The sequence below is a fragment of the Pituophis catenifer genome, unplaced genomic scaffold (genome assembly GCF_029215685.1).
Source record: "Pituophis catenifer annectens isolate HBS135680 unplaced genomic scaffold, rPitCat1.0.hap2 SCAF_2, whole genome shotgun sequence".
In the NCBI taxonomy this organism is placed as follows: Eukaryota; Metazoa; Chordata; class Lepidosauria; order Squamata; family Colubridae; genus Pituophis; species Pituophis catenifer.
In genome coordinates this window covers 165,972,634-165,993,356 of record NW_027256882.1, presented here as the reverse complement: position 1 = coordinate 165,993,356, position 20,723 = coordinate 165,972,634, and the positions used below count along the sequence as shown (strand labels likewise).

The 20,723-nt window shown below is 41.2% G+C and overlaps 1 protein-coding gene across 1 annotated transcript in view; it reads left to right on the top strand.

Annotated features, from left to right (window-relative positions):
* KIF5A (kinesin family member 5A) overlaps nucleotides 1-20,723 on the top strand; it is a 60,703-nt gene that overhangs the window by 29,819 nt on the left and 10,161 nt on the right. Inside the window, exons 5-22 of the mRNA XM_070934982.1 lie at nucleotides 478-526; nucleotides 705-760; nucleotides 903-990; nucleotides 2,684-2,808; nucleotides 4,276-4,380; nucleotides 6,620-6,768; nucleotides 8,028-8,176; nucleotides 9,124-9,299; nucleotides 9,451-9,519; nucleotides 10,060-10,266; nucleotides 10,828-10,974; nucleotides 11,758-11,946; nucleotides 14,406-14,523; nucleotides 15,071-15,150; nucleotides 16,345-16,454; nucleotides 17,408-17,509; nucleotides 19,367-19,427; nucleotides 20,081-20,152. Coding sequence (XP_070791083.1) covers nucleotides 478-526; nucleotides 705-760; nucleotides 903-990; nucleotides 2,684-2,808; nucleotides 4,276-4,380; nucleotides 6,620-6,768; nucleotides 8,028-8,176; nucleotides 9,124-9,299; nucleotides 9,451-9,519; nucleotides 10,060-10,266; nucleotides 10,828-10,974; nucleotides 11,758-11,946; nucleotides 14,406-14,523; nucleotides 15,071-15,150; nucleotides 16,345-16,454; nucleotides 17,408-17,509; nucleotides 19,367-19,427; nucleotides 20,081-20,152 — 2,052 coding nt within the window. The remainder of the gene's footprint in view (nucleotides 1-477; nucleotides 527-704; nucleotides 761-902; nucleotides 991-2,683; nucleotides 2,809-4,275; nucleotides 4,381-6,619; nucleotides 6,769-8,027; nucleotides 8,177-9,123; nucleotides 9,300-9,450; nucleotides 9,520-10,059; nucleotides 10,267-10,827; nucleotides 10,975-11,757; nucleotides 11,947-14,405; nucleotides 14,524-15,070; nucleotides 15,151-16,344; nucleotides 16,455-17,407; nucleotides 17,510-19,366; nucleotides 19,428-20,080; nucleotides 20,153-20,723) is intronic.

Sequence of the window (20,723 nt, the reverse complement as noted above, 5' to 3'; positions counted from 1 at the left end):
GTTACTTATTTGCCTGAAGCATTCTGACCTATTCCTTAACTCCAGAAGATTCTTAGAACATTAGGCAGGTGTCCCATCACTTGCTTTCTTGCACCAACTAGTGCAGTTGATGCCCTCCATGGAAAACAGCCAGATGGTGGTAGCAGTCCTGTGCCTTTGAATGGCAGGTTCTCTTATGCCAATCCTACTAAGGATATGCTGGATCTACAGGTTAGGACTGAGGGGAACTGTACTCCACCATATTTGGAATCCACTAGATTGATAGAAACTTGCTTTTTTTTGTCCTGTTGCTCCATTGTATTTGTTATAAAAAAGGCTAAAAGCTTACAGTTCCCATCTGGAAGATTCAAGTTACCTGTTTGGAATGTCTGAGAGTGCACAGTTTTTTGCTGCTTAAAAGGCACATATCCTTGAGGATGAGAGCATAAGTAATTCCCATCTTCCCATCTTTCATTTCTTTATTCCTTCCCCTCTCAGGTTTCTTACTTTGAAATCTACCTGGACAAAATCCGTGATCTGCTAGATGGTGAGCGAGCTTCAAGGGATATGAAATATCATGTGGGGTGGAGAGCAAGCCAAGAGATAGAACAAATCAATGGCCTGGGAAGAATTTTGGCAATTGTGAGAATAGCGGGTAATTTAAATAAGACCTATTTCCTTGGATTCATTGAGCTCTCTTGGACCCATTTCTTCTTCATCCACAGTGACGAAGACCAGTCTCTCAGTTCATGAGGATAAGAACCGTGTGCCATTTGTGAAGGTGAGTTGATGGAAAATTGAACTAAGATATTTCCTTAAAAAATCAATACTGGGCAACGGTCAATTTCAACAAAGGATGGCAATTAGATGAAGGGAGTGATGGGATCAGGACCAAAATACTGTCTCTTTTTTTTTTGCTTAAGGGTTGCACTGAACGGTTTGTTTCCAGCCCTGAAGAAATCCTGGATGTTATTGATGAAGGAAAATCCAACCGCCATGTAGCTGTCACCAGTGAGTTTTGAAGACAGGCAATTGGGAAAGGATGATGGCGTATGGAACAGGCAGTTGGGGAGCCCACATACAAGGCAGGAAGAATGTCTGCTTCACTAGGACCTTTTCAAGTGTTTTTTTCTGAGAACTTTGTACCTACTTTGCTTTTGCAGATCCAGAAAAGCAGCAAAAAAGAGAGGGTTGTTTATGTCGGATTGAGGCAGTGATTTCAGGCAGGAGATACCAGGATGGGGTGGGAACTGGTGGCAAGACACTGGAAATGCTTAAGCTGCCAGTTTTGGTTAGCCCAGAGAATGGAAAATCATGTTCTGTGCCACAGGCTGCAAAAAAGCTTTGGACCAACTCCTTCATTGGTTCAGTGGGTCACAGACTGTACAGATAGATCTGTACTGAAGAAAATGTAAGAAAAGAAAAGTTCTTGTGCTCAGGGAAAATCATAGTGATATCACTTCATCTTGTAAGGACCATGCTCTGAAGGACTGAGCATAGATTATGTGTGTTGCCAGTGGAGATGTAACTTTCAGGAAGGGGCAGGCTCTTACAGTGTTGGGGGCAAAGAAACCTCTCCATGTTTAACCCAGATCTATATGATGGCTGTATGAGGCTAAATGAGCTCCTGTTAACATATTTATACTACACTAATAAAAAAGGACAACTATCCCTTAAAGGTTACAGCAGCTGATTTTGATAAAGCTGAGCAGAACTAGAGATGGTTAGTTCTTAGAGATTACCAGTAAATCTCAACCTCTCCATTTAAAGCCAAGAGAAAGCAGTAATCATCCAGCAAGATTTTTAACTATCACCAAGAGATAAAGTAATAACATTGCTGTCTCTTACTCTCAATCATGCTTAAAGTATAAAATGTAAGTTGATGAGAGGCTAGGTCTAATAAAAACTGAAGGAGATAATATTCTTTTAGTATGGCCTAGTATGCAAACGGCAACCAGTTTGGTGTAGTGATTAGGCATCAGGATAGGACTGCTTTTGATATGAAGCCAGTTGGGTGACCTTGAGCCAGTCACCTTCTCTTAGCCCTAGGAAGGAGGCAATGGCAAACCAATTCTGAAAAACCGTGCCAAGAAAATTGCAGGAACTTGTCCAGGCAATCTCTGAGAATTGGACACAATTGAAAGAAAGAAAGGAAAAAAAAGTGAACAAATCATCCAGTTACTGTATATAAAAAAATCCTGCATCAAAGACCAGCTGATCATTAATTTTCCGTACATAAGGATTCTTTTTTTGTTCTCAATTTATAATTAGGAAGCAGTCACAACTATTTTTATCACCTATTTTGTTTTGTTGTGCTTTTTCTGCAATACAAGTATTGTATAGGACTTGTGAGTGTGGGGAACGTGGATTTCCTGTAGAGTTGAAAGTAATATAATTCTTAGTATATTCAACTGGAGTAGCATTTTGATACTGCCTTTAAACGATTATTGCTTATTATCTCAAATCAAACAGTTTACAAGTTTCTGTGATGTTTATTTTTAGACCTGCGCATATGAGGATTATAGTAGAAAGCAGACAACAAACTCATTTGCTAAGCTTTTTAAAATAACACTGCCACTCTCCATGCCTCGAAGAGCCCTCAGTGGTCTGAATATTGTACAATTTCAGTGCAGGAAATCTCTGCCCAGGGTTTCTTTTTGAGAAATAAAACAGGCTTGTCTCTTTCTCTCTCTTAATCTTGCAGACATGAATGAGCACAGTTCTCGGAGTCACAGCATCTTCCTTATCAACATTAAGCAGGAGAACATAGAGACTGAGCAAAAACTGAGTGGGAAGCTTTACCTGGTGGATTTGGCTGGCAGCGAAAAGGTACGCGGGGCTTAAAAGAGATCTGAGCGGGGAAGCAAGCAGAGTTTGATTTATTTCATAAACTAAGATCAGCATCATACATAAGGAACACGGTGACTTGTGTGGTTAGGACACTGGGTTGGAGGTTAGCAAGCTTGCATTTGAGACCTGATGTTCTGACTTAGGCTTCCTGATATAGTAAAAAGCACACGATTAGTCCCAAAACCCCCTTTTTTTATTTTAACGGCTGTGAATTCCTTTCATTCACAGCACATGCTGAATCACCAAGAGTTTATAAATAGTCCAACAGAAGTCTGCCACAGCCCTTCGGATAAGGCTGGTAAACACCCACCTTTATCTTCTTTGACACACTGCCCTAATTGGCAATTATCTTGGCAAGGCCACACGGAAACACAGAGTCAAAAACAGAGCTTCAAAATACAAACCGACACCATCCACAACATTGCTTCCTGCAAAGGCCCACATGCCTTTGCTCTTCCTTTATGTCTTATGGGAGGGGCCAATCATCTCCAAGCCTTACTCCTGAGTCGTCCCTTTTGTTTTAACTGTTCTTGCCTTCTGACAGCTCTGCGCATGCGCGCACTAGAAACAGGCTCCCCCTGTTCCTCTGCCTCTCTGATGGAGGCTCCAGAGTCCGCACATAACTCCCAGATGGCCCTGGCCCCATCTCTGCCTCCGATGCAGAGCCCTCGTCCGAGCCTTCCCCAGACTCCAGGACTGGCCCATGTTCCTCCCCAGCCTCCTCACTGTCCGACTCCGCTGCCAACTCCGCAGGCTGCTGGCGGACCACAACACCTGAGTGCTGCCATGGGGTGGGGTGAGCACCTGGCTTTTGCTCCAGCTCCTGCCAGGAACAGGAAAGGAGCCCCAAACTGGGTATCCCCTGGGAAACGGTGATGTTACCAGCTAATCCTTTCAATCCGGAAGCGCCTTGGTGCTTCTGACATGAGTGCAATGTGAACATCATACATGTACTGTATCTCAGCAATGCCTTCATAAAATATATACCTTGAAGCTAAGACTCATTAAAATGTCGTACTCTCCTCTCCTGAGCATCAGGAAACCCATTATTTGAATGACAGGTCTCCAAATCAGTATCTTAGGGATCTCCAGAGAGCTATGTGCGTTAAATGCAGTTAGGTAGCAAGTCTGAATAGTGTATTGGGAAATCACTGAATGGGAGAATAGGACCTGATTTGCCAGTCATAACTGTCTGCCACCCAAAGGAAATGATAGGGAGCTTGCTTGAGCTGGTTTTGGACTGAAATACATTTCAGATGTTTGGGACAATTACTTTTCATAGATCTCCACGTCTGTCCCAATTCTTCTGGGCCTTCTAGTTGGTTCCGTTGGTTTTCTCCCAATACCTAGGAAGCTTGTTTATTCAGAAACGAAAGCCTCATTTAGGATTTCATATAACATACAGATGTATCTCCTTTATAATAAACAAATGTCTTCTCCTGGCAGGTCAGCAAGACTGGAGCTGAAGGAGCTGTGTTGGATGAGGCCAAGAATATCAATAAATCTCTGTCGGCACTTGGAAATGTTATCTCAGCTCTGGCTGAGGGCACAGTGAGTAGTGCATCCCTTAACAAAAAGATTGCTTGCCAGCTTTCCCCATCCTGGTTCTATATGGATATCTAGGGCAGGGGTCTGCAACGTTAAACATTCAAAGAACTGTTTCCCACAGAAAAGAAAACGCTGGGAGCCACAAAACCTGGGTGAGTGTGGCCAACTCAACGTCACTCTCACCCAGTCACATGACCTGCCCCAGCCACGCCTACCTGGGTTTTGTGGCTCTGGGTGTTTTCTGTGGGAAATGGGTCTCTCTCTCTCTCTCCCTCTCTCTCTCTCTCTTTTGTTTTTCTTTTTTTCTTCTCCCTTCCTCTTTCTTTCTTTCCTTTCTCTCGCCTTCTCTCTCATTTGTTTCCCTCTTTTCCCTCACTCTCATTCTCTCCCTCCAGCTCTCTCTCATTTCTCGCTCCCTCTCTCCCTTCTCTGTCTCATTTGTTTCTCTCTCTTTTTCCTCTCTCTCATTCTCGCCTTCCATCATATTCTCGTTTCTCTCTTTTGTTTTCTCCCCTTTTCTCTCTCTTATCTCTCTCTCTCTCTCTTCTCCCCTTCTCTCTCTTTCCCCTCATCTCTCTCGTGTGTCTGTGTGGGCTCCCTTTTGAAGGCTCCCTTTCCAAAAACAGGCAAGGATTGGTTCTGTTTTGTTTTTTGCTGATGTTCTTTCTTCTTCTTTGGGTGCTTTTTACCATATGATTTAAATCAAGCGTCATTTCAGGTTCCCAGATAAATGAAGCTCTTTAGCCACCCCCTACTGTAGCTCTCTGTCGGCTGGCTGGCCCTGCCCCTCGCCCTCCCCTCCCAGTCATTCCTCACATAGCCTGAGAAGGCTCCGAACGAGAGGGAAGTGCTCCTGTACTTCTTTCTCATCTCGTGGAGGTTTCTTCTGGCGCTTCTTAGTGCTTCGCGCACCTTGGTTGCTTGGGGAGACGCACGACTTGTTCTCTGCCCCAAGACGCTGGCCCGGGCCAGCTGTGGCTGATGCTCTGTGTTGTAAATGGCGTCCCTTCCTCCTTTTGAAGCCCATTACAATATGGAGCGTTGACTGCAGCTGCCTGGGCCAGTGTCTTGGGGGGAGAGCAAATTGTGCGTCTCTGCAAGCAACCGAGGTGCGTGCAGCACTAAGAAGTGTCGGAAGAAGCCTCTGCGAGATGAGGGACAAGTACAGGGGTGCCTCCCTCTTGTTTAGAGTGACTCTCCATCAGTGGTGGGATTCAATTTTTTTTACTACTGGTTCTGTGGGTGTGGCTCAGTGAGCATGGCATGGCTTGGTGGGCATGGCTTGGTGGGCGTGACAGGGGAAGGTTACTGCAAAATCCCCATTCCCTCCCCACTCCAGGGGAAGGTTACTGCAAAATCCCCATTTCCTCCCAATCAGCTGGGACTTGGGAAGCAGAGAATAGATGGGGGCGGAATCAGTCAGAGGTGGCATTTACCGGTTCTCCGAACTACTCAAAATTTCTGCTACCGTTTCTCCAGAAATGGTCAGAACCTGTTGAACACCACCTTTGGTCTCCATCCCCGCCATCACCTTTACCTTCTCAGGCTACGCGAGGAGTGACTGGGAGGGGTGGGGCCAGCCAGCTGACAGGGAGCCACAGCAGGAGAACGAAAGAGCCATGTGCGGCTCTGGGGCCATAGATTGCCGACACCCCATCTAGGAATTTATTTATTTATTACATTTATATGGCCACCCATCTAGAGTACATGACTGTGGGTGGAATGAAAACAATAAACAAAATGATAAATAACATGAGCAGCAACCAAGAGACAAAACTAACAATCCTTCCAATTAACACAACCAAAGGGAAAAAAGGAAAACAACCTCTACCAGCTGTTTTGGGAGTATGGGAGTTGGCCTAATATCTGAAGTTATAGCCCAAGAATAACTCCCAAAATTCATAGCTGGGACTTCTGGGAATGGTGGTTCAACAGGCTTGAAGAACATAAGTTTGGGGAAAGATGTAGCAAAAGCATCTGATACAGTCAGAACTGCTGGGAATATGTTGACTGCTCTAGAAAATACGCTGCTACCTGTTAATTATTTGCTTCTGGCGATTTAGGTTTTCCTTTCCTGTCTGGAAGATGAAATTTCTAGATGAGTTTGCGTCTCCCTGTCCATTGGATGTATAGGATTTTTTAAAAAAAAATTGATAAGAACTGCGAGTAGATTGACATTTCTGTGGTCAATTTTGTCTGTGTGAAAAAGGCCGAATAAGTTCACTCCCATTATCTCATGCAGAAAAGCTATGTGCCCTACCGAGATAGCAAGATGACCCGTATCCTGCAGGACTCCCTCGGTGGGAACTGCCGCACAACAATGTTTATCTGCTGCTCTCCTTCCAGCTATAATGATGCTGAGACCAAATCTACTCTCATGTTTGGACAGCGGTAAGCATACTGACGGAATTGCTTTTTGAATGGATACTATTTTGAATAGTATTTTGAAAAGGCTACTATTGGAATAGATGGGTAAAATGATTCTGCTGCTATTTCGGAGATGAGGCATTTAGGGAAAGGACTGACTTCGGCTGTGGAACACAAGCCTTGTGTGGAAAGAGCCATGGTTTGATCATAAGCATCTTCTGCTGAGGTAAACTCTAGCCTTAAAACCTATTCCTGCTAGTCAATGAGCAATGTAGAATAGTAAGATCTTCCTGTATTTTTAGAGCTTCAGTCATCTGCGTCAATACTAAGAAGATGATCAATATAATAAATAGAGTGTAATGGAATGTCTTAGAAGAAAAGAGAAGCAGCAAGGTGGATGGACTCAATTCTGGTGGCAATGAGTGCACTGTTGGAAAATCTGAATGATTTGATTTTGGATACATCATCATGAAGGAAATGTATCTACTGTATTTTTCAGAGTATATGACGCACCGGAGTATAAGATGCACCTTAGTTTTGGGGGAGGAAAATAAGAAAAAAAATGATTGGTGGGTGGATTGGCCTCCTGGAGTACCCCCAATCAGCTGTTTCCAGAGGTGAATTTTAGCAACAGGTTCATTGGTTGTGAGCTCTGTGCCTTTTTTTTTTTTTTGCTTTTTTTTCTGCCTCTGAAACTTCTGAAACTCTGTTTCAGAAAAAACTTTTTTTTCTGCCTCTGAAAGCCTCCGAAACAGAGCTTCAGAAAAAAGGCTTCTTTCAGAGGCTTTTATTCTGAAGGACTAGCTGTAGTCTGTTCAATCTCCTTTCTTTGGTATTAGTATGTAGATTAACCTCTTCCGATCTGTTGGTTATTGTGTCATTTTCCAGATTTGTTAACATAGTTTGGTTAGAACCTTTACTGATTCTTCTTTTGTTGCTTGCCATATTATTTTAGATAAAAGCCTTTCAGAGGCTTTTTCTTCTGAAGCTTCATTTCTGAGGCTTTTTTTCTGAAGCTTCTTTCAGAGGCTTCTTTCAGACTCTGAAATCTCCATTTGCAAGGCTGGATGGGGCTACATTCAGAGTATAAGACGCACTCAGATTTTCATCCTCTTTTTTGGGGGAAAAAGGTGTGTCTTATACTCCAAAAAATATGGTATATGGTTGTTAGGAGTCAAAAATAAGTCAGATCAATCAACCAACCAACCAACCAACCAATCAAAGCAGAACGTCCACTAAACAAAGCAAAGTCTTCTCCATAAAGATATTCTCTTCCATTTTAGGGCCAAGACAATCAAGAATACAGCATCAGTGAATCTGGAATTGACTGCAGAACAATGGAAGAAGAAATTTGAGAAGGAGAAGGAGAAGAACAAGACCCTCAAGGAGACAATTGCGAAGTTGGAGGCTGAGCTAGGACGTTGGCGCAATGGTAGGTTGGGGTGCAAAGAATATAAAGGTCCTCTTTGCTTTGCTGTTGACTGCATTCATGTTTGGTCTTTCAGAATTAAGTGAGATTAGTAGTAGATGTATTTCCTGTATATCAACCATATGTTGACAGGTTAACATATGAACAAAAGGCTGGTTTTGGGGTAAAATTTATTTGTACCTGAAACTAAGCAATGAGAATTGCACATTCTATAATGCCGATAAATATTTGGAGTGGAAGATTTTAAAAAATGCAAGGATGCAAGCAAGAATTATGCTACACTGCATTTGCCTAATAGAAAGACTTTGGAAATGGTTATCGATGTCCTGAAATGTCACATTGCTTCATCTAAGTTTAAGGACAGATGATCCCAGACATATGCTGCATGTTTGTATGATGTAATAAAGATGCCTCAGGTTGCCTAGGAACTAAATAATAAGTGCAGATATGACAAGGGTCTTAGAGGGATGAAATGCAAGGGACAGTCATAAAAACCTAGATAACTGTCATGTATCAAGTCAGACTATTCAACCTTGGCAGGAGATGGAAATGCTAAGAAGTGAACTTGGGAACTTGTGCAATGTAAGTTCTCTTCATTGAATTTTTGATCTTTATTCCTATGATGAAACAGATGTAATATTCCTTTCATACATTAGGTGCTTACTGTGAAAAAATAGCGGCATAATCCACTCTCTATCCAGAGATTTGGACCAAAATGGCCTTGAATTGCAGAGTTTGTCTAGCATTGGAAAAGGGCACCTAGTTTCCTTAATTCTGAGTCCTCTGAATGGGCTTCACATTTCTAGGATGGTGAAAAAGTGTGATTTCTCATGTAATGATTGCACAGATCTGTCCCTGAAAGGCATTATGATACCTTGTGATTCATAATAAACACAGCAGTAAAATAAGCGTGTGAAAATGTCCCTTGTCTTCTATTTAAACATTTTTAGGTGAGAATGTCCCAGAAACAGAGCAGTTGAGTGATGAGGAGAAGGTGGTACCTGACACTTGTGATGAGACACCCATTAATGATAACAACTCCTCCATCGTCATCCGGATCTCGGATGAGGAGCGGCATAAGTATGAGGAGGAGATCCGCAAACTCTACAAGCAGCTTGATGATAAGGTAGACATCTCTCCTCCATCCTATGTAAAACTTCTCCTGGTTTCCTTTTAACCCCATCTCGGTCACAATGTCTTTTCTTTGTGCCTTACCTGTCTGAAACCATGGACACAGCATAAGGTAGTTAAGCAATGACATATTTTTGTCCAATCAGGATGATGAAATTAATCAGCAGAGCCAACTGATGGAGAAACTAAAAGAGCAGATGCTGGACCAGGAGGAGGTGAGCAATTTCCCAAGAGTACTTTTATGCACAGACATAAAAGTGCATCCTGACTTTATAATCTTAATTTAAGACAGCCTTTCCTCAAAGGAACAGATGATATCTGGTCATTCTTTCTCATCACATTGTCCTCCCAACAGTCCTGTGAGAGATGATGATGTGTTCAACGTTGGCTAATCAGCTTAGTAGCTGGCTATGGATTTCGTCCTGGTCTTCCCAGAACTTTAATTAAATACTGCAATTGTCTTCCAGTCTTCCCCAGTTAGGTGTCCTCAGGCTGTATTAGACTGCAGCTGTGATAATTTTAAGCAAACTACATCTGACTGGAATTGATGGATATATAATCAGAAGGCAATTGAGTAGAGAAAGACTAATATATGGTAACTGTAACAGCCTTCTATTTCTTAAATCTGTAAATCTCTCTATATTTCTATCTCTTTTTACATCATCCATATTTGGCCTTCCTGTTCTTCCTCCTTTCTTATATCTTCCCTGACATTTCTCTAATTACTAACTCACTCTGCCTTGTCCCTCTGATAGCTGCTAATATCCACTCGTGGGGACAATGAAAAAGTGCAGCAGGAATTAAGCCATCTTCAGACTGAGAATGATTCCGCTAAGGAGGAGGTGAAGGAGGTACTGCAAGCTCTGGAGGAATTGGCTGTCAACTATGATCAGAAATCCCAGGAGGTAGAAGAGAAGAGCCAGCAGAATCAGCTATTGGTGGATGAGTTGTCTCAGAAAGTGGTAAGTGCCGAGATCTCCTTGCGGAACTGTAAAACACAAGTTAAAATTTAACAGGTTCAAATGTTGCCCTTCTAGAATCAATGCATTCATGAAAACTTGAGTAACTAAAGAAGTTTTGTTAGGATACCAAAAAGAAAACAATGGTGGTATAAAAAGATTCCTAGAGAAAGGCTCCAGAACTTCAGAAGATTCCAGAACTGCAGTAGCAGTTGTTCATAGATTGGTCTAATAAATTCACCATAGCCTTTCTTTTTGGTTTAACTGGTGAAACTTCCATTCCCATAGATATTTACTCAGAGTCCTTGCATATATTCAAGTTTAAACCATATTTTTCATCTTAATTTTGTTTTGTATAATCTAATTCCTAACCAGGGGGTTCACATTTAAATTAAGACATTTAAAAAATTACATCGTTAATTTAAAAATTAATTTAATTTTAATTTAATTTATTTCAAGAAATTAAGGTCTTTTCCCTTTAATTAAAAACTGAGAGTCCCACATTTTTAAACCAGAGGAATTCTCTTTGAGCTGGATAAGCCATAGTTGTCTTTATCTTTGCAGGCCACCATGTTGTCTTTGGAATCAGAGTTGCAACGCCTACAGGAATTCAGTGGGCACCAGCGCAAACGCATTGCTGAGGTCCTCAATGGCCTTATGAAGGATCTGAGTGAATTCAGCGTCATTGTGGGCAACGGTGAGATCAAACTGGTAAGCAGTTGATAGGGGAGTCAATGTTTGGAAAGTAGTAGTCATTCTCTCTCAGTTTGGAAACATATAAAATGTATCTGGGGAAATTCCTAATTGTTTTCTTTGTTCTATTTAATCAAGCCCTTTTAAATGTTGTGTCCAATTTCTAAAAAAAGAGCAATAGAAAGGTTCATTTAAGGTATTTAGTGCTGACCTTACCATATACAAAATTGAAGAAAGTGAGAAAAACTACGTAGAAAATAGTGGAATCTAATGATCTGGGAACAGTGTCATCTGATGAGCAAAAGAAAGAAGGAAGAATGTATAAACAGTTCTGCTTCTTAGAATCATACATTGAACTACAGACAATTCTCGACCTATGACCACAATTGAGTCCAAAATTTCTGTTGTTAACTGAGACATTTGTTAACTGATTTTTCCCCATTTTATGATTTTTTTTTGCCACAGTTGTTAATGAATCACCGCAGTTGATAAGTTAGTAATCCGGTTGTTAAATGAATCTGGCTTCCCTATTGACGTTGTTTGTCAGGAGGTCGCAAAAGAGGATCATATCACCCTGGGACACTGCAACCATCATAAATATGAACCAGTTGCCAAGCATCTGAATTTTAATTATGTGAGCATGGAGATGCTACAAAGATCATAACTCTGAAAAATGGTCATAAGTCACATTTTTCAGTATCGTTGTAATTTTGAACGGTCACTAAATGAACTGTTGTAAATCAGGGACTACCTGTATATTTCTCAAATAATATGTTCTCTTTTAAAATTGTTAATTTTTAGCCAGTAGAGATTAGTGGTGCCATTGAGGAAGAATTTACTGTTGCCCGGCTCTACATCAGCAAGATCAAATCGGAAGTGAAGTCCGTTGTGAAACGTTGCCGTCAGCTGGAAGGTCTTCAAGTTGAGTGCCACCGTAAGATGGAGGTGACAGGACGGGAATTGTCTTCCTGCCAGCTTCTCATTTCTCAGGTCAGATTCGGTGGAAGTGGGGATGAAAGGTGTTCTGACCTAGGCTTCCTGAGACAGTAAAAAGCACACGATTAGTCCCAAAAACCCTTTTTTTATTTCAACGGCTGGGAATTATGTTCATTCACAGCCCCTAATGAGTCACAAATAGTTTGTAAAGAGTCTGACAGAAGTCTGCTACAGTCCTTCAGGATAAGGCTGATAACCTTTATCTCTCTTGATATGCTGCCAAAGACCTAATTGGCAATTAGCTTTGCATGGCCACACGGAGCACAGAGTCAAAACGGAGCTTCAGAATTTAAACCAACCAAAACGAACAAAGTTGTTTCCTGCAAAGGCTCATGTGCCTTTGCTCCTCCTTTATATCTTATGGGAGGGGCCAATCATCTTCAAGCATTACTCCCGAGTCGTCCCTTTTGTCTTAACTGTTCTTGCCTTCTGGCAGCTCTGTGCATGCGTGCACTGGGAACATACTCCCCCTGTTCCTCTGCCTCGCTGATGTCCAACTCTGGAGGCTCCGGAGGCAGCACATAACTCCCAGATGGCCCTGGCCCCCTCTCTGCCTCCGACGCAGAGCCCTTATCCGAACCTTCCCCAGACTCCAGGACTGGCCCATGTTCCTCCCCAACCTCCTCACTGTCCGACTCCGCTGCCAGCTCTGCAGGCTGCCGGCGGACCACAACAAAAGGACATTAGCTGTGGCATTTAAAACTGATAGAAGAAATAAAGAGGGACCAGAATATTCCTCATAGAAAAGCACCTAGAGTTTCACAATCTGAGTAAGGAATCTCTGGTACTCCAGATCTTATTAACACCCCCTCCACCTTTCATCGTTGACCATGCTGGGTGAAATTGATGGAAATTATAGTTCAGTGGTATTTGGGATTTATAGTTTTAGACTATAAAATCAGTTTTATAGTTTAAACTCAGTTTTAGAGTTTTCCATATAAGTATGTTTGAGAACTAGGACGTATAAAAGGAAATCGGGAATGTCATTGGATTTGATTAGCTTTCTTTTCTTCCAAACTAGAGTAGAAAAGAGATGATCTCCCATGCTGTTACGAAAGGACTATGTTGGAGAAAGCTTGAAAAAAAGTCTTCAAGAATTAGTTCCTTGTGTAACTGGCTTTCTGTTATTTCTTGGTCAGGTCCTATAAACAGGTGTCAGGAAATTTGAAGTTCCAGCATAAAAGAGGATAGATACGGTGGGAAATCTTTTTTGGGAGATCAGTGAGGGTTGATTTAGTTTATTGCTACTACCATTGTTTCAGTAGTGAGGTGAAGCTCCCCCAAATGTGCATTTTCCTTGTTTATAGGAAGTTACCATTGCTACCAGTGCATGAATATTCCTTACAGCAGACCTGTAGAAGTCAAATGGTTGGCATGTATCTTTAAGTATTTATACATACTTATCAGGGAGACCAAGCTCTACTAGAATGACCAGAAGCACATACTCAGCTGTTTACAGATAGGCATCTTAATATTCTTTTGGATATTATAATATCTGTAACAAGGGATCAGCATAAACTGTGGAGCAGGTGTCATAGTGGGAAGCTAACCTCAAAGTGGGATTTTGTTTGTTTTTAAATCACAGAGGAGAGGGCTTAACTTTTCTCCTATTTCCATTTTTTTTCAAACACTAGTTCATATATTATCCATCTTTCTCTAATGCCACTATTCTAATCCATTTTCCAGCTTCTCAAAATTGCTTCTAAATGCATATGAAAATAATGAGAAATCTAATTATAGATCACTTTGGAACACAAAGCTCTGCTATAATATTTAATATTTTGAGATGTATTTCTGGGGTCAGACTTCATGCTGTTGCATGTCATAATTCTCGATAACAATTTTTAAAATGGGATCAGAGAAATAGCAGATTGAGGGTAAGTTTAAATTCTTTCCCTGATTTTCATTTTTTGATTCTGGATCACACAAACATTCCTTTCTTTTAATTAAAACATTCTGCTAGTAAATGTTCATAAATCCACAGCTCCATGAAGAACATTATGAGGGTGTATTTGAAATGGGGAAAGTACACAACACATCTACACCCACAAGCACACACATTGTGTTTTGCTCCAAAACCATGTCCTGTTTCCAATAGTCATTAATGATCCATCTAATTAATATTAATCCTAGTCTAATCTAATTAATCATGTGTGTTATTTCTTAGAAGTGTCCTATTGATTGCAGTTTCTGGATATACTTGCATAGAATTGTACTGTAAACTATGATAGGTGTACCCTTGAAATGCAGCATGGAAGGGGGCTTCTTGATTGCTTGGTCCCCTCTTTATTTTGGAACTCTGAAGATGTATTTGAGGAGGGATGACAGTTTCCAAGTTTGGACAAGCAGAAAGTTGAATTCTTCCTCATAGAAAATGAGATTGGGAAGTCTGGAATCCAGACTACATTTGTGAAAGGGATCTCTTATTCAATTACATTTCCTAATCTTCTCAGCATGAAGCCAAGATCCGTTCACTTACTGAGTACATGCAGAGTGTGGAGCTGAAGAAACGGAACCTGGAAGAATCCTATGATGCTCTGAGTGAAGAGTTAGCTAAACTGCAGGCCCAAGGTAATATGTACAGTACTGGGCTTATGGTATAGTTTATGATCGGTACAGAAGTATGTGAATAATTCAAGAAATGAGTAGGTCAGAGTGGTTGCAAAATACAGATTTTAATGCAGAATATTTGAGTCCTTGCATATAGTGTTGTTTGCTTACAAGTTGAATTCTTGACCATGGATGAATCTTCACAGTAGTTCCTGCCTGTTATTATTTATTCTTTGTATGTAGTCTGTTCATTTTTTTACATAAAGTCTTTCCTGCTTTATGTATAAGGGTGCGAGGCAGGTTACTGTTTCCATTTTATCGATGAAGGAGGGGTACAGAATAAGTCTTTTAAAAGAAACTTTTTACTCTGCACTTATATCTTGAGATTGAGAGATAAAATTGAGAGAATAAACAGCTCAAGAAATCATAGAAAATTAAAGGAGCAATTGATGTTTTAGCCAAGTCTCCTAGATCAAGAAAGCAAATTACTAATCTAACACTGGTCATCAACCCATGCTCTAAGTCTGTCTAACATCCTCTCATTAAGGATCTTTCTTCTCTCCCACAGAGACGGTACATGACGTAGCCAAGGAGCAGGACCTGATGATACAAGATACAGATGAAGTCAAAGTTAGTACAAGAGATAAGGCATGTCTTTCTACATCAAGGGTCTTATCCCACTTACACAATCCCTTTGGCCCCTGGCAGCATTAATTAAAAAGAGGGGTAGAGCTGGAGGAAATAAAAAAAAGATAGAGAGACAGAGGGCCAGACAGGCATATTTTGTGCTCTAAAAGGAGAACTGTCATGCATGGCCAGCTCAGATTCAGAAGATGAAGAGCAGTTACAGGAGAGTCATCAGCCAGAGGAGATTCACTGGAAGAGTTGCAGGCAGGGAAAGCAGTGTTGCCTAGCAACCTGGAGAGGCAGCTATCAAAGGCCTTAGAAGATGAAGAGGCAAAAGTAACACCTCCTCCCCAGTGCAAGAAAGGGGACCGAGCAAAGAAGCTCAGCACGAATTGGCCAGAAAGAATACAGACACAAACATACACCTGCTGCCCCTCCCCACCAGGAACGAATTCAAATCACACTGCCCCTATATGAGTGCTTCATCCATCAATTGGCAACAGCTCTCCATTTATATCACCACTTTATTCCCCAACTCTTTAGCTTTCTTTCTCAAGTACCTATGTTTCCCCGAAAATAAGACCCTGCCTTATATTTTTTTTGAACCCCGAAATAAAGGCTTGGCCTTATTTTTGGGAGGTCTTATTATTTTGGGGCATGTGGAGCAAAATGGGGCTTCTCTTGCTGTCTTACCTGATTTCCAGCTCTGCATTTAAATATTTTTGGGGAGGGCTTATTTTTTGGGGGAGGCTTATTTTAGCACATGCACTCAAAAGTCCGATTGGGTTTATTATCAGGGAATGTCTTATTTTTGGCGAAACAGGGTAGTAAGTTTGGACTCTGATACCATAACTGACTGACCCTCTCATACCTTATTTATGATTTGAACTTTCTCTTGCCTCTGATTTAAGCTGGTTGAGTTTTGTGGTCTGGGTAAATCATGAGGGACTACAATTATTTGTCCAACCTCTTTTTTGCCACTAGAGTCCTGCTAGAAAACCTTTTTAGTAAAGATATAAGACTTAATCGTGCATCAGTGATTTTCGTGAGCCAGGATGGGACAAGAAAAAAGAGGACAAGCATATGATGGGCTGTTGAAGAGAGTATAGCTTTGCTGGAAAATAATATATTTTTGAAGAGTGTCCAAGATTTGCTGCTTTATGAGGGCCCCCAGCACTGCTATCTACACTTCTGAACTGCTTTCTTTTCCTACAGAAGGCCTTGGAAGTGCAGCTAGAGAGTCACCGCGAAGCTCACCACAAGCAGTTGGCACGCCTACGTGATGAGATCAACCAGAAGCAGAAAATAATTGATGAGCTTAAAGAGTGAGTCATTTTTAGGCTGGGGCAAGTTGTTCTGACGGAAAAGAGAGAGATTCTCATTATAAGATAGGTTATGTTGGAGATGAGAAGCTGGTGGGGTTTTTTTTGGCAGGGCCTGACCTAATCAGTTTCAAGAGACTGATGGCAGAGTCTCAGCAGAAAATTGTATAAGGTTTACAAGGCAGGACTAATGTGAAAAGAATAAAATAAGCGACAACCATTTATGAACATGTGTAGAAAAGAAATTAGGAGCAAAGATGGAAGAAGGGGGTAAGGGTAAATCATCCATCACCAACCTCGCACACTCCAGCTGTGTTAGGACTACAACTCCCAGAATTCTTAATCAGCGTGCTTACTAACAATTTGAGATTTATAGTCTTTCTTAATAAGTCTGGAGGAACCAAATAGGAGAAAACTCATGTTAATTAATTCTAGAAGTAATGGCAATGTAGTGTAGCTAGAGTTGTTGACTACTGTATACCCATATCTCTTGTGTGACATAAATTCAGTTGTCTGGTATCCTTTAATTTGTGTATAATCAATAGGATTTATAGACTGGTAGTTAAGACCCCTGAGACACTGTGAACTGAAACTAATTTAAGGCCAGTAATTCCTTCCTGAGAACTGAAGTTCATTCAATAGAACTTCCCCTAATAAAAATTCCTTAGGCTGGATTGCTGCAATTAAAAATCCATTTACAGCAATGCTAAACCTAAAACTAGTAGATGGTTGTGATGGAAAGGTTTAAAAGATGGTTGACTCAAATTCCTCTTTTATACAGTACATTGTCCTGAAAAGCATCAGAGGCTTTGGCTTTTTAGTCTCCATATTTTGAGCCTTTAGCATTGAGATCTTTTGCTGAATTTATGCTAAATTGAAAGGCTGCTGAATAACTATGATAATTAGCTTACCATCCCAACAATAGCATATTTCTCCATACATTCTTTCCTGTCCAGCTTAAACCAGAAGTTAGAACTTGAACTGGAGAAACTTCGTGCTGACTATGAGAAACTCAAGAATGAGGAGCAAGAGAAAACACAAAAGCTTCAGGAACTGACGTGAGAACTCTTCCTTTCCTCAGACATTTTCAGCTGTCTTTCTTCATCCCTGTGTTTAAGAATTAGTCCCACTCTCAAACAAAATGTGTTTGGTCCTGATGAATTCTGGGATTTGATGCCAGCAGGCATCAGCTGGGAAAAGCTGAAGTACATTAAACCCATGTAGTGAGTGGGGGGGGAAGGAACTATAACTCAATTGGGATGAGGGCAGATTTAATAATTTAAATATATTTGGTTAAAAACATATACCAGATTCACCCCAAAAGATGATCCTAAATTGAATTTGATCCTTTACAAGGAAATGTCATAACTGGGTCCTATTTCATATTTCTAAAGCAGGGGTGTCAAACTCGATTTCATTCAGGGCCGCATCAAGGTTGTGTTTGACCTTGGGGGGCCAGGATGGGCATGGCCAGCTTGACATTACTCATGTCAGGGGTGTCTGTGGTGGCCCAAGCGCTCTGCCAGCGAAAACGGGCTTACAAACTCCATTTTCAGCTGCGACAGCCTCCTGCCGCCCTCTGACAATGAAAACGCAGTTCAGGGTGACTGCGCGTGTCCCTCCCGAGCTCCGTTTTTGCTGGCAAAGGCACTGTGGGCCAGTCCTTCACTGTTTCCATAGCGACCCTGTGGGCCAGATCTAAGCACCCCGTAGGCCGAATTCAGCCCATGGGTCTTAAGTTTGACGCCCCTGTTCTAAAGCTTTGAACATTTCCTGTTTCCTTCCTCTCCAAAAAAGAATTTTTTGAATCCTGCTGTGTCTCACTTCCTTCTTCACTGCTTCTATGATGACCCATATGGGGTTTCTTCTTTTCCTAACGTAGAATAGCTCTAGAACATTTTACAGATTGGGTCAAAACAGATGGTGCTCAGTCCCCAACTCTAAGAGATTATTTATATTCATCTGCAATGGAGTTATCTGGAAGGGATCGGTGAACCATTCCCCCTCAGTTACAGTACTTCGTTTTTCTCTGCCACCAAATCTGCCTAGTCTCACACATACATGCAGTTGAATTCGGCTACTCACTACCCAACTTCAACAAAAAAACTGTGTCCTAAGATTTTATAAAACAGGCATACACAATCTAAGGCCCATGGTCATGTGGTAAGTCTGGAATGGAATCCATAGAGCCCTCCAAAAATTGCCACTAATTGTGACAATTTTTCGAAGGGCAGAAGACAAGATGATTAGGCATCTGGGGAGTGATTGTATCAAGTCATGTTTTTGTCCTAGTTCAATCATCTTCGGTTCTGTATGCACCTACATTCTGGAATATGTAGGCATGTCACTCAAAAAAGCAATGAGGAAAAGAACCCTAACCCTGGTAAAAGTTGTAAAAGATTGTAAAAGCTCAGAAGGTGAAAATTAATTTAGCCATTATTTTTTTAAAAAATCAGGTTGTATAGCTGCCCATCTCAATAAGTGACTGGGCGGCGAACAATGTCAAAATAAAAATAAAAACAAGTACAAGAATGAAAGGAAGTATTGCAGTCCACTGTCATTAACATAGCTAGGAGATAGGTCCCTTCACTTCTCCAGGACCCCCAGTCTGGGCATAAAGCCAGGTCTCTACAAAAGACCTGAAAGATTGAGAACATCCTGCTCTCCATCAGGCAGATGCTACTTCAGAAAAGGCTCACTTTCTGGGCCCACCAAATGACATTCCTTTGAAGCCTGCCCATCCTGCATATCTATGACTGCCTCTAATCTTGACCATATGCAGGATTCTAAAACATAAGGGAACAGACAGCACCTGCCTGTGCTACCAGAGTTATGCTTTAGCGAGGACAAATAAATTCTTCTGAGAACACTTTTCCCATGGTGCCTTTGCCCCACATGCTCTTTTTGCTTCACAGATTTCTCTACGAGCGCCACGAGCAGTCCAAGCAAGACCTCAAGGGGCTGGAGGAGACCGTTGTAAGCATCCTGAAAGGCAGTATTCTCTCATTCCTAGTGAATAGACTCACATCTGTGACAGCAGCATCGGGTACAAGGAGGACTCTTGTTATATGATGGCCACTTTTTAGGGCTCCCAGCTGTTGTAAAGAAACCTGAAAGATTGTCCCTTTTTTTCCTCTTGTGGCCTTTTTTATTCCATTCCCCTTCCCGGTGAAGTATTTTTTAAAAAAATTAAAGTGGTATGATTGTGATTGTCACTACTGCAGAAAGATTTGGAGGGAGAGCTTACTCACTACTAATCTGTTTCTGCCATCTTTTGCCCTCCTTGTGGGGCTATGTTTGAGGGCAGTTAAAACTGCTAAGGAACACAGACAGATTCACCCCATTTTCAGAGTCTCTTTAGAATTATCTATTATCCTTGTAAAACAACTAATTACCTCATAAGTAGTTTGCACATTAGCTGATTTTATCCACAGAGAACAGCAGTTTAACTGTCTGGGGCTAAATCTGACTAGATTTGGTTAAGCAAGTGACTAATGTAGTTTAAAGGGTTTACATAATATGCTCCCCTTCTGTGACCCAGTTAAATGAGTTTTGTGAATAGAACCAAAGGAAGTGAACGGGGAGACTAAAACATGTTATCTCAGCTTTCTTTTCTATGCCCTTTCTAGGCCCGTGAACTCCAGACCCTCCACAACCTTCGCAAGCTGTTCGTTCAAGACGTCACGACTCGAGTTAAGAAAGTAGGTAGCTCTTGAAACACATCGAAAACTTGTGAATCTTTGAAACGCTTTATTTTTGAAATGTATCTTTATAAAAAATCTCTTTAAGGTGGAGATTAGCAATTCTGTCCCCAAATTGCAGGTTGGAGTGAGAAGATAAGGTGTGAGATATTGTATTTGCCTAAAGCCACAACCTGAAGTAATTGCAAGGGTGGGATGTGATGTGAAAGCAAATCTATATTGATGTACCATGTTTTTTAGCTATTATTCTACATTAGCTAGAATAATAAGCTACATTCTTGAAAATCCTCTGATCCACTAATAACAACAAAATTAGGTAGTAGGGTGATATGTTTGGAGCCTTACCCAATCTTAGGAAGCCCATTGTGCAAGTCAGTTATGTTCTTTCCATTGTAAAGGAAATTCACTTTCTTCTAATTTCCCCACATAGTAGTTTTGAATTTTTGCTCAAATTAAGGCAGAAAATGGTTCTATTGAACGGTTCTCAGTGAGGTTACATTAAATTCACAGTCATTCCCAATTCTGGAACCCATTCTTGCCATTCCTTATCTGTATGATGCACATTTCACAC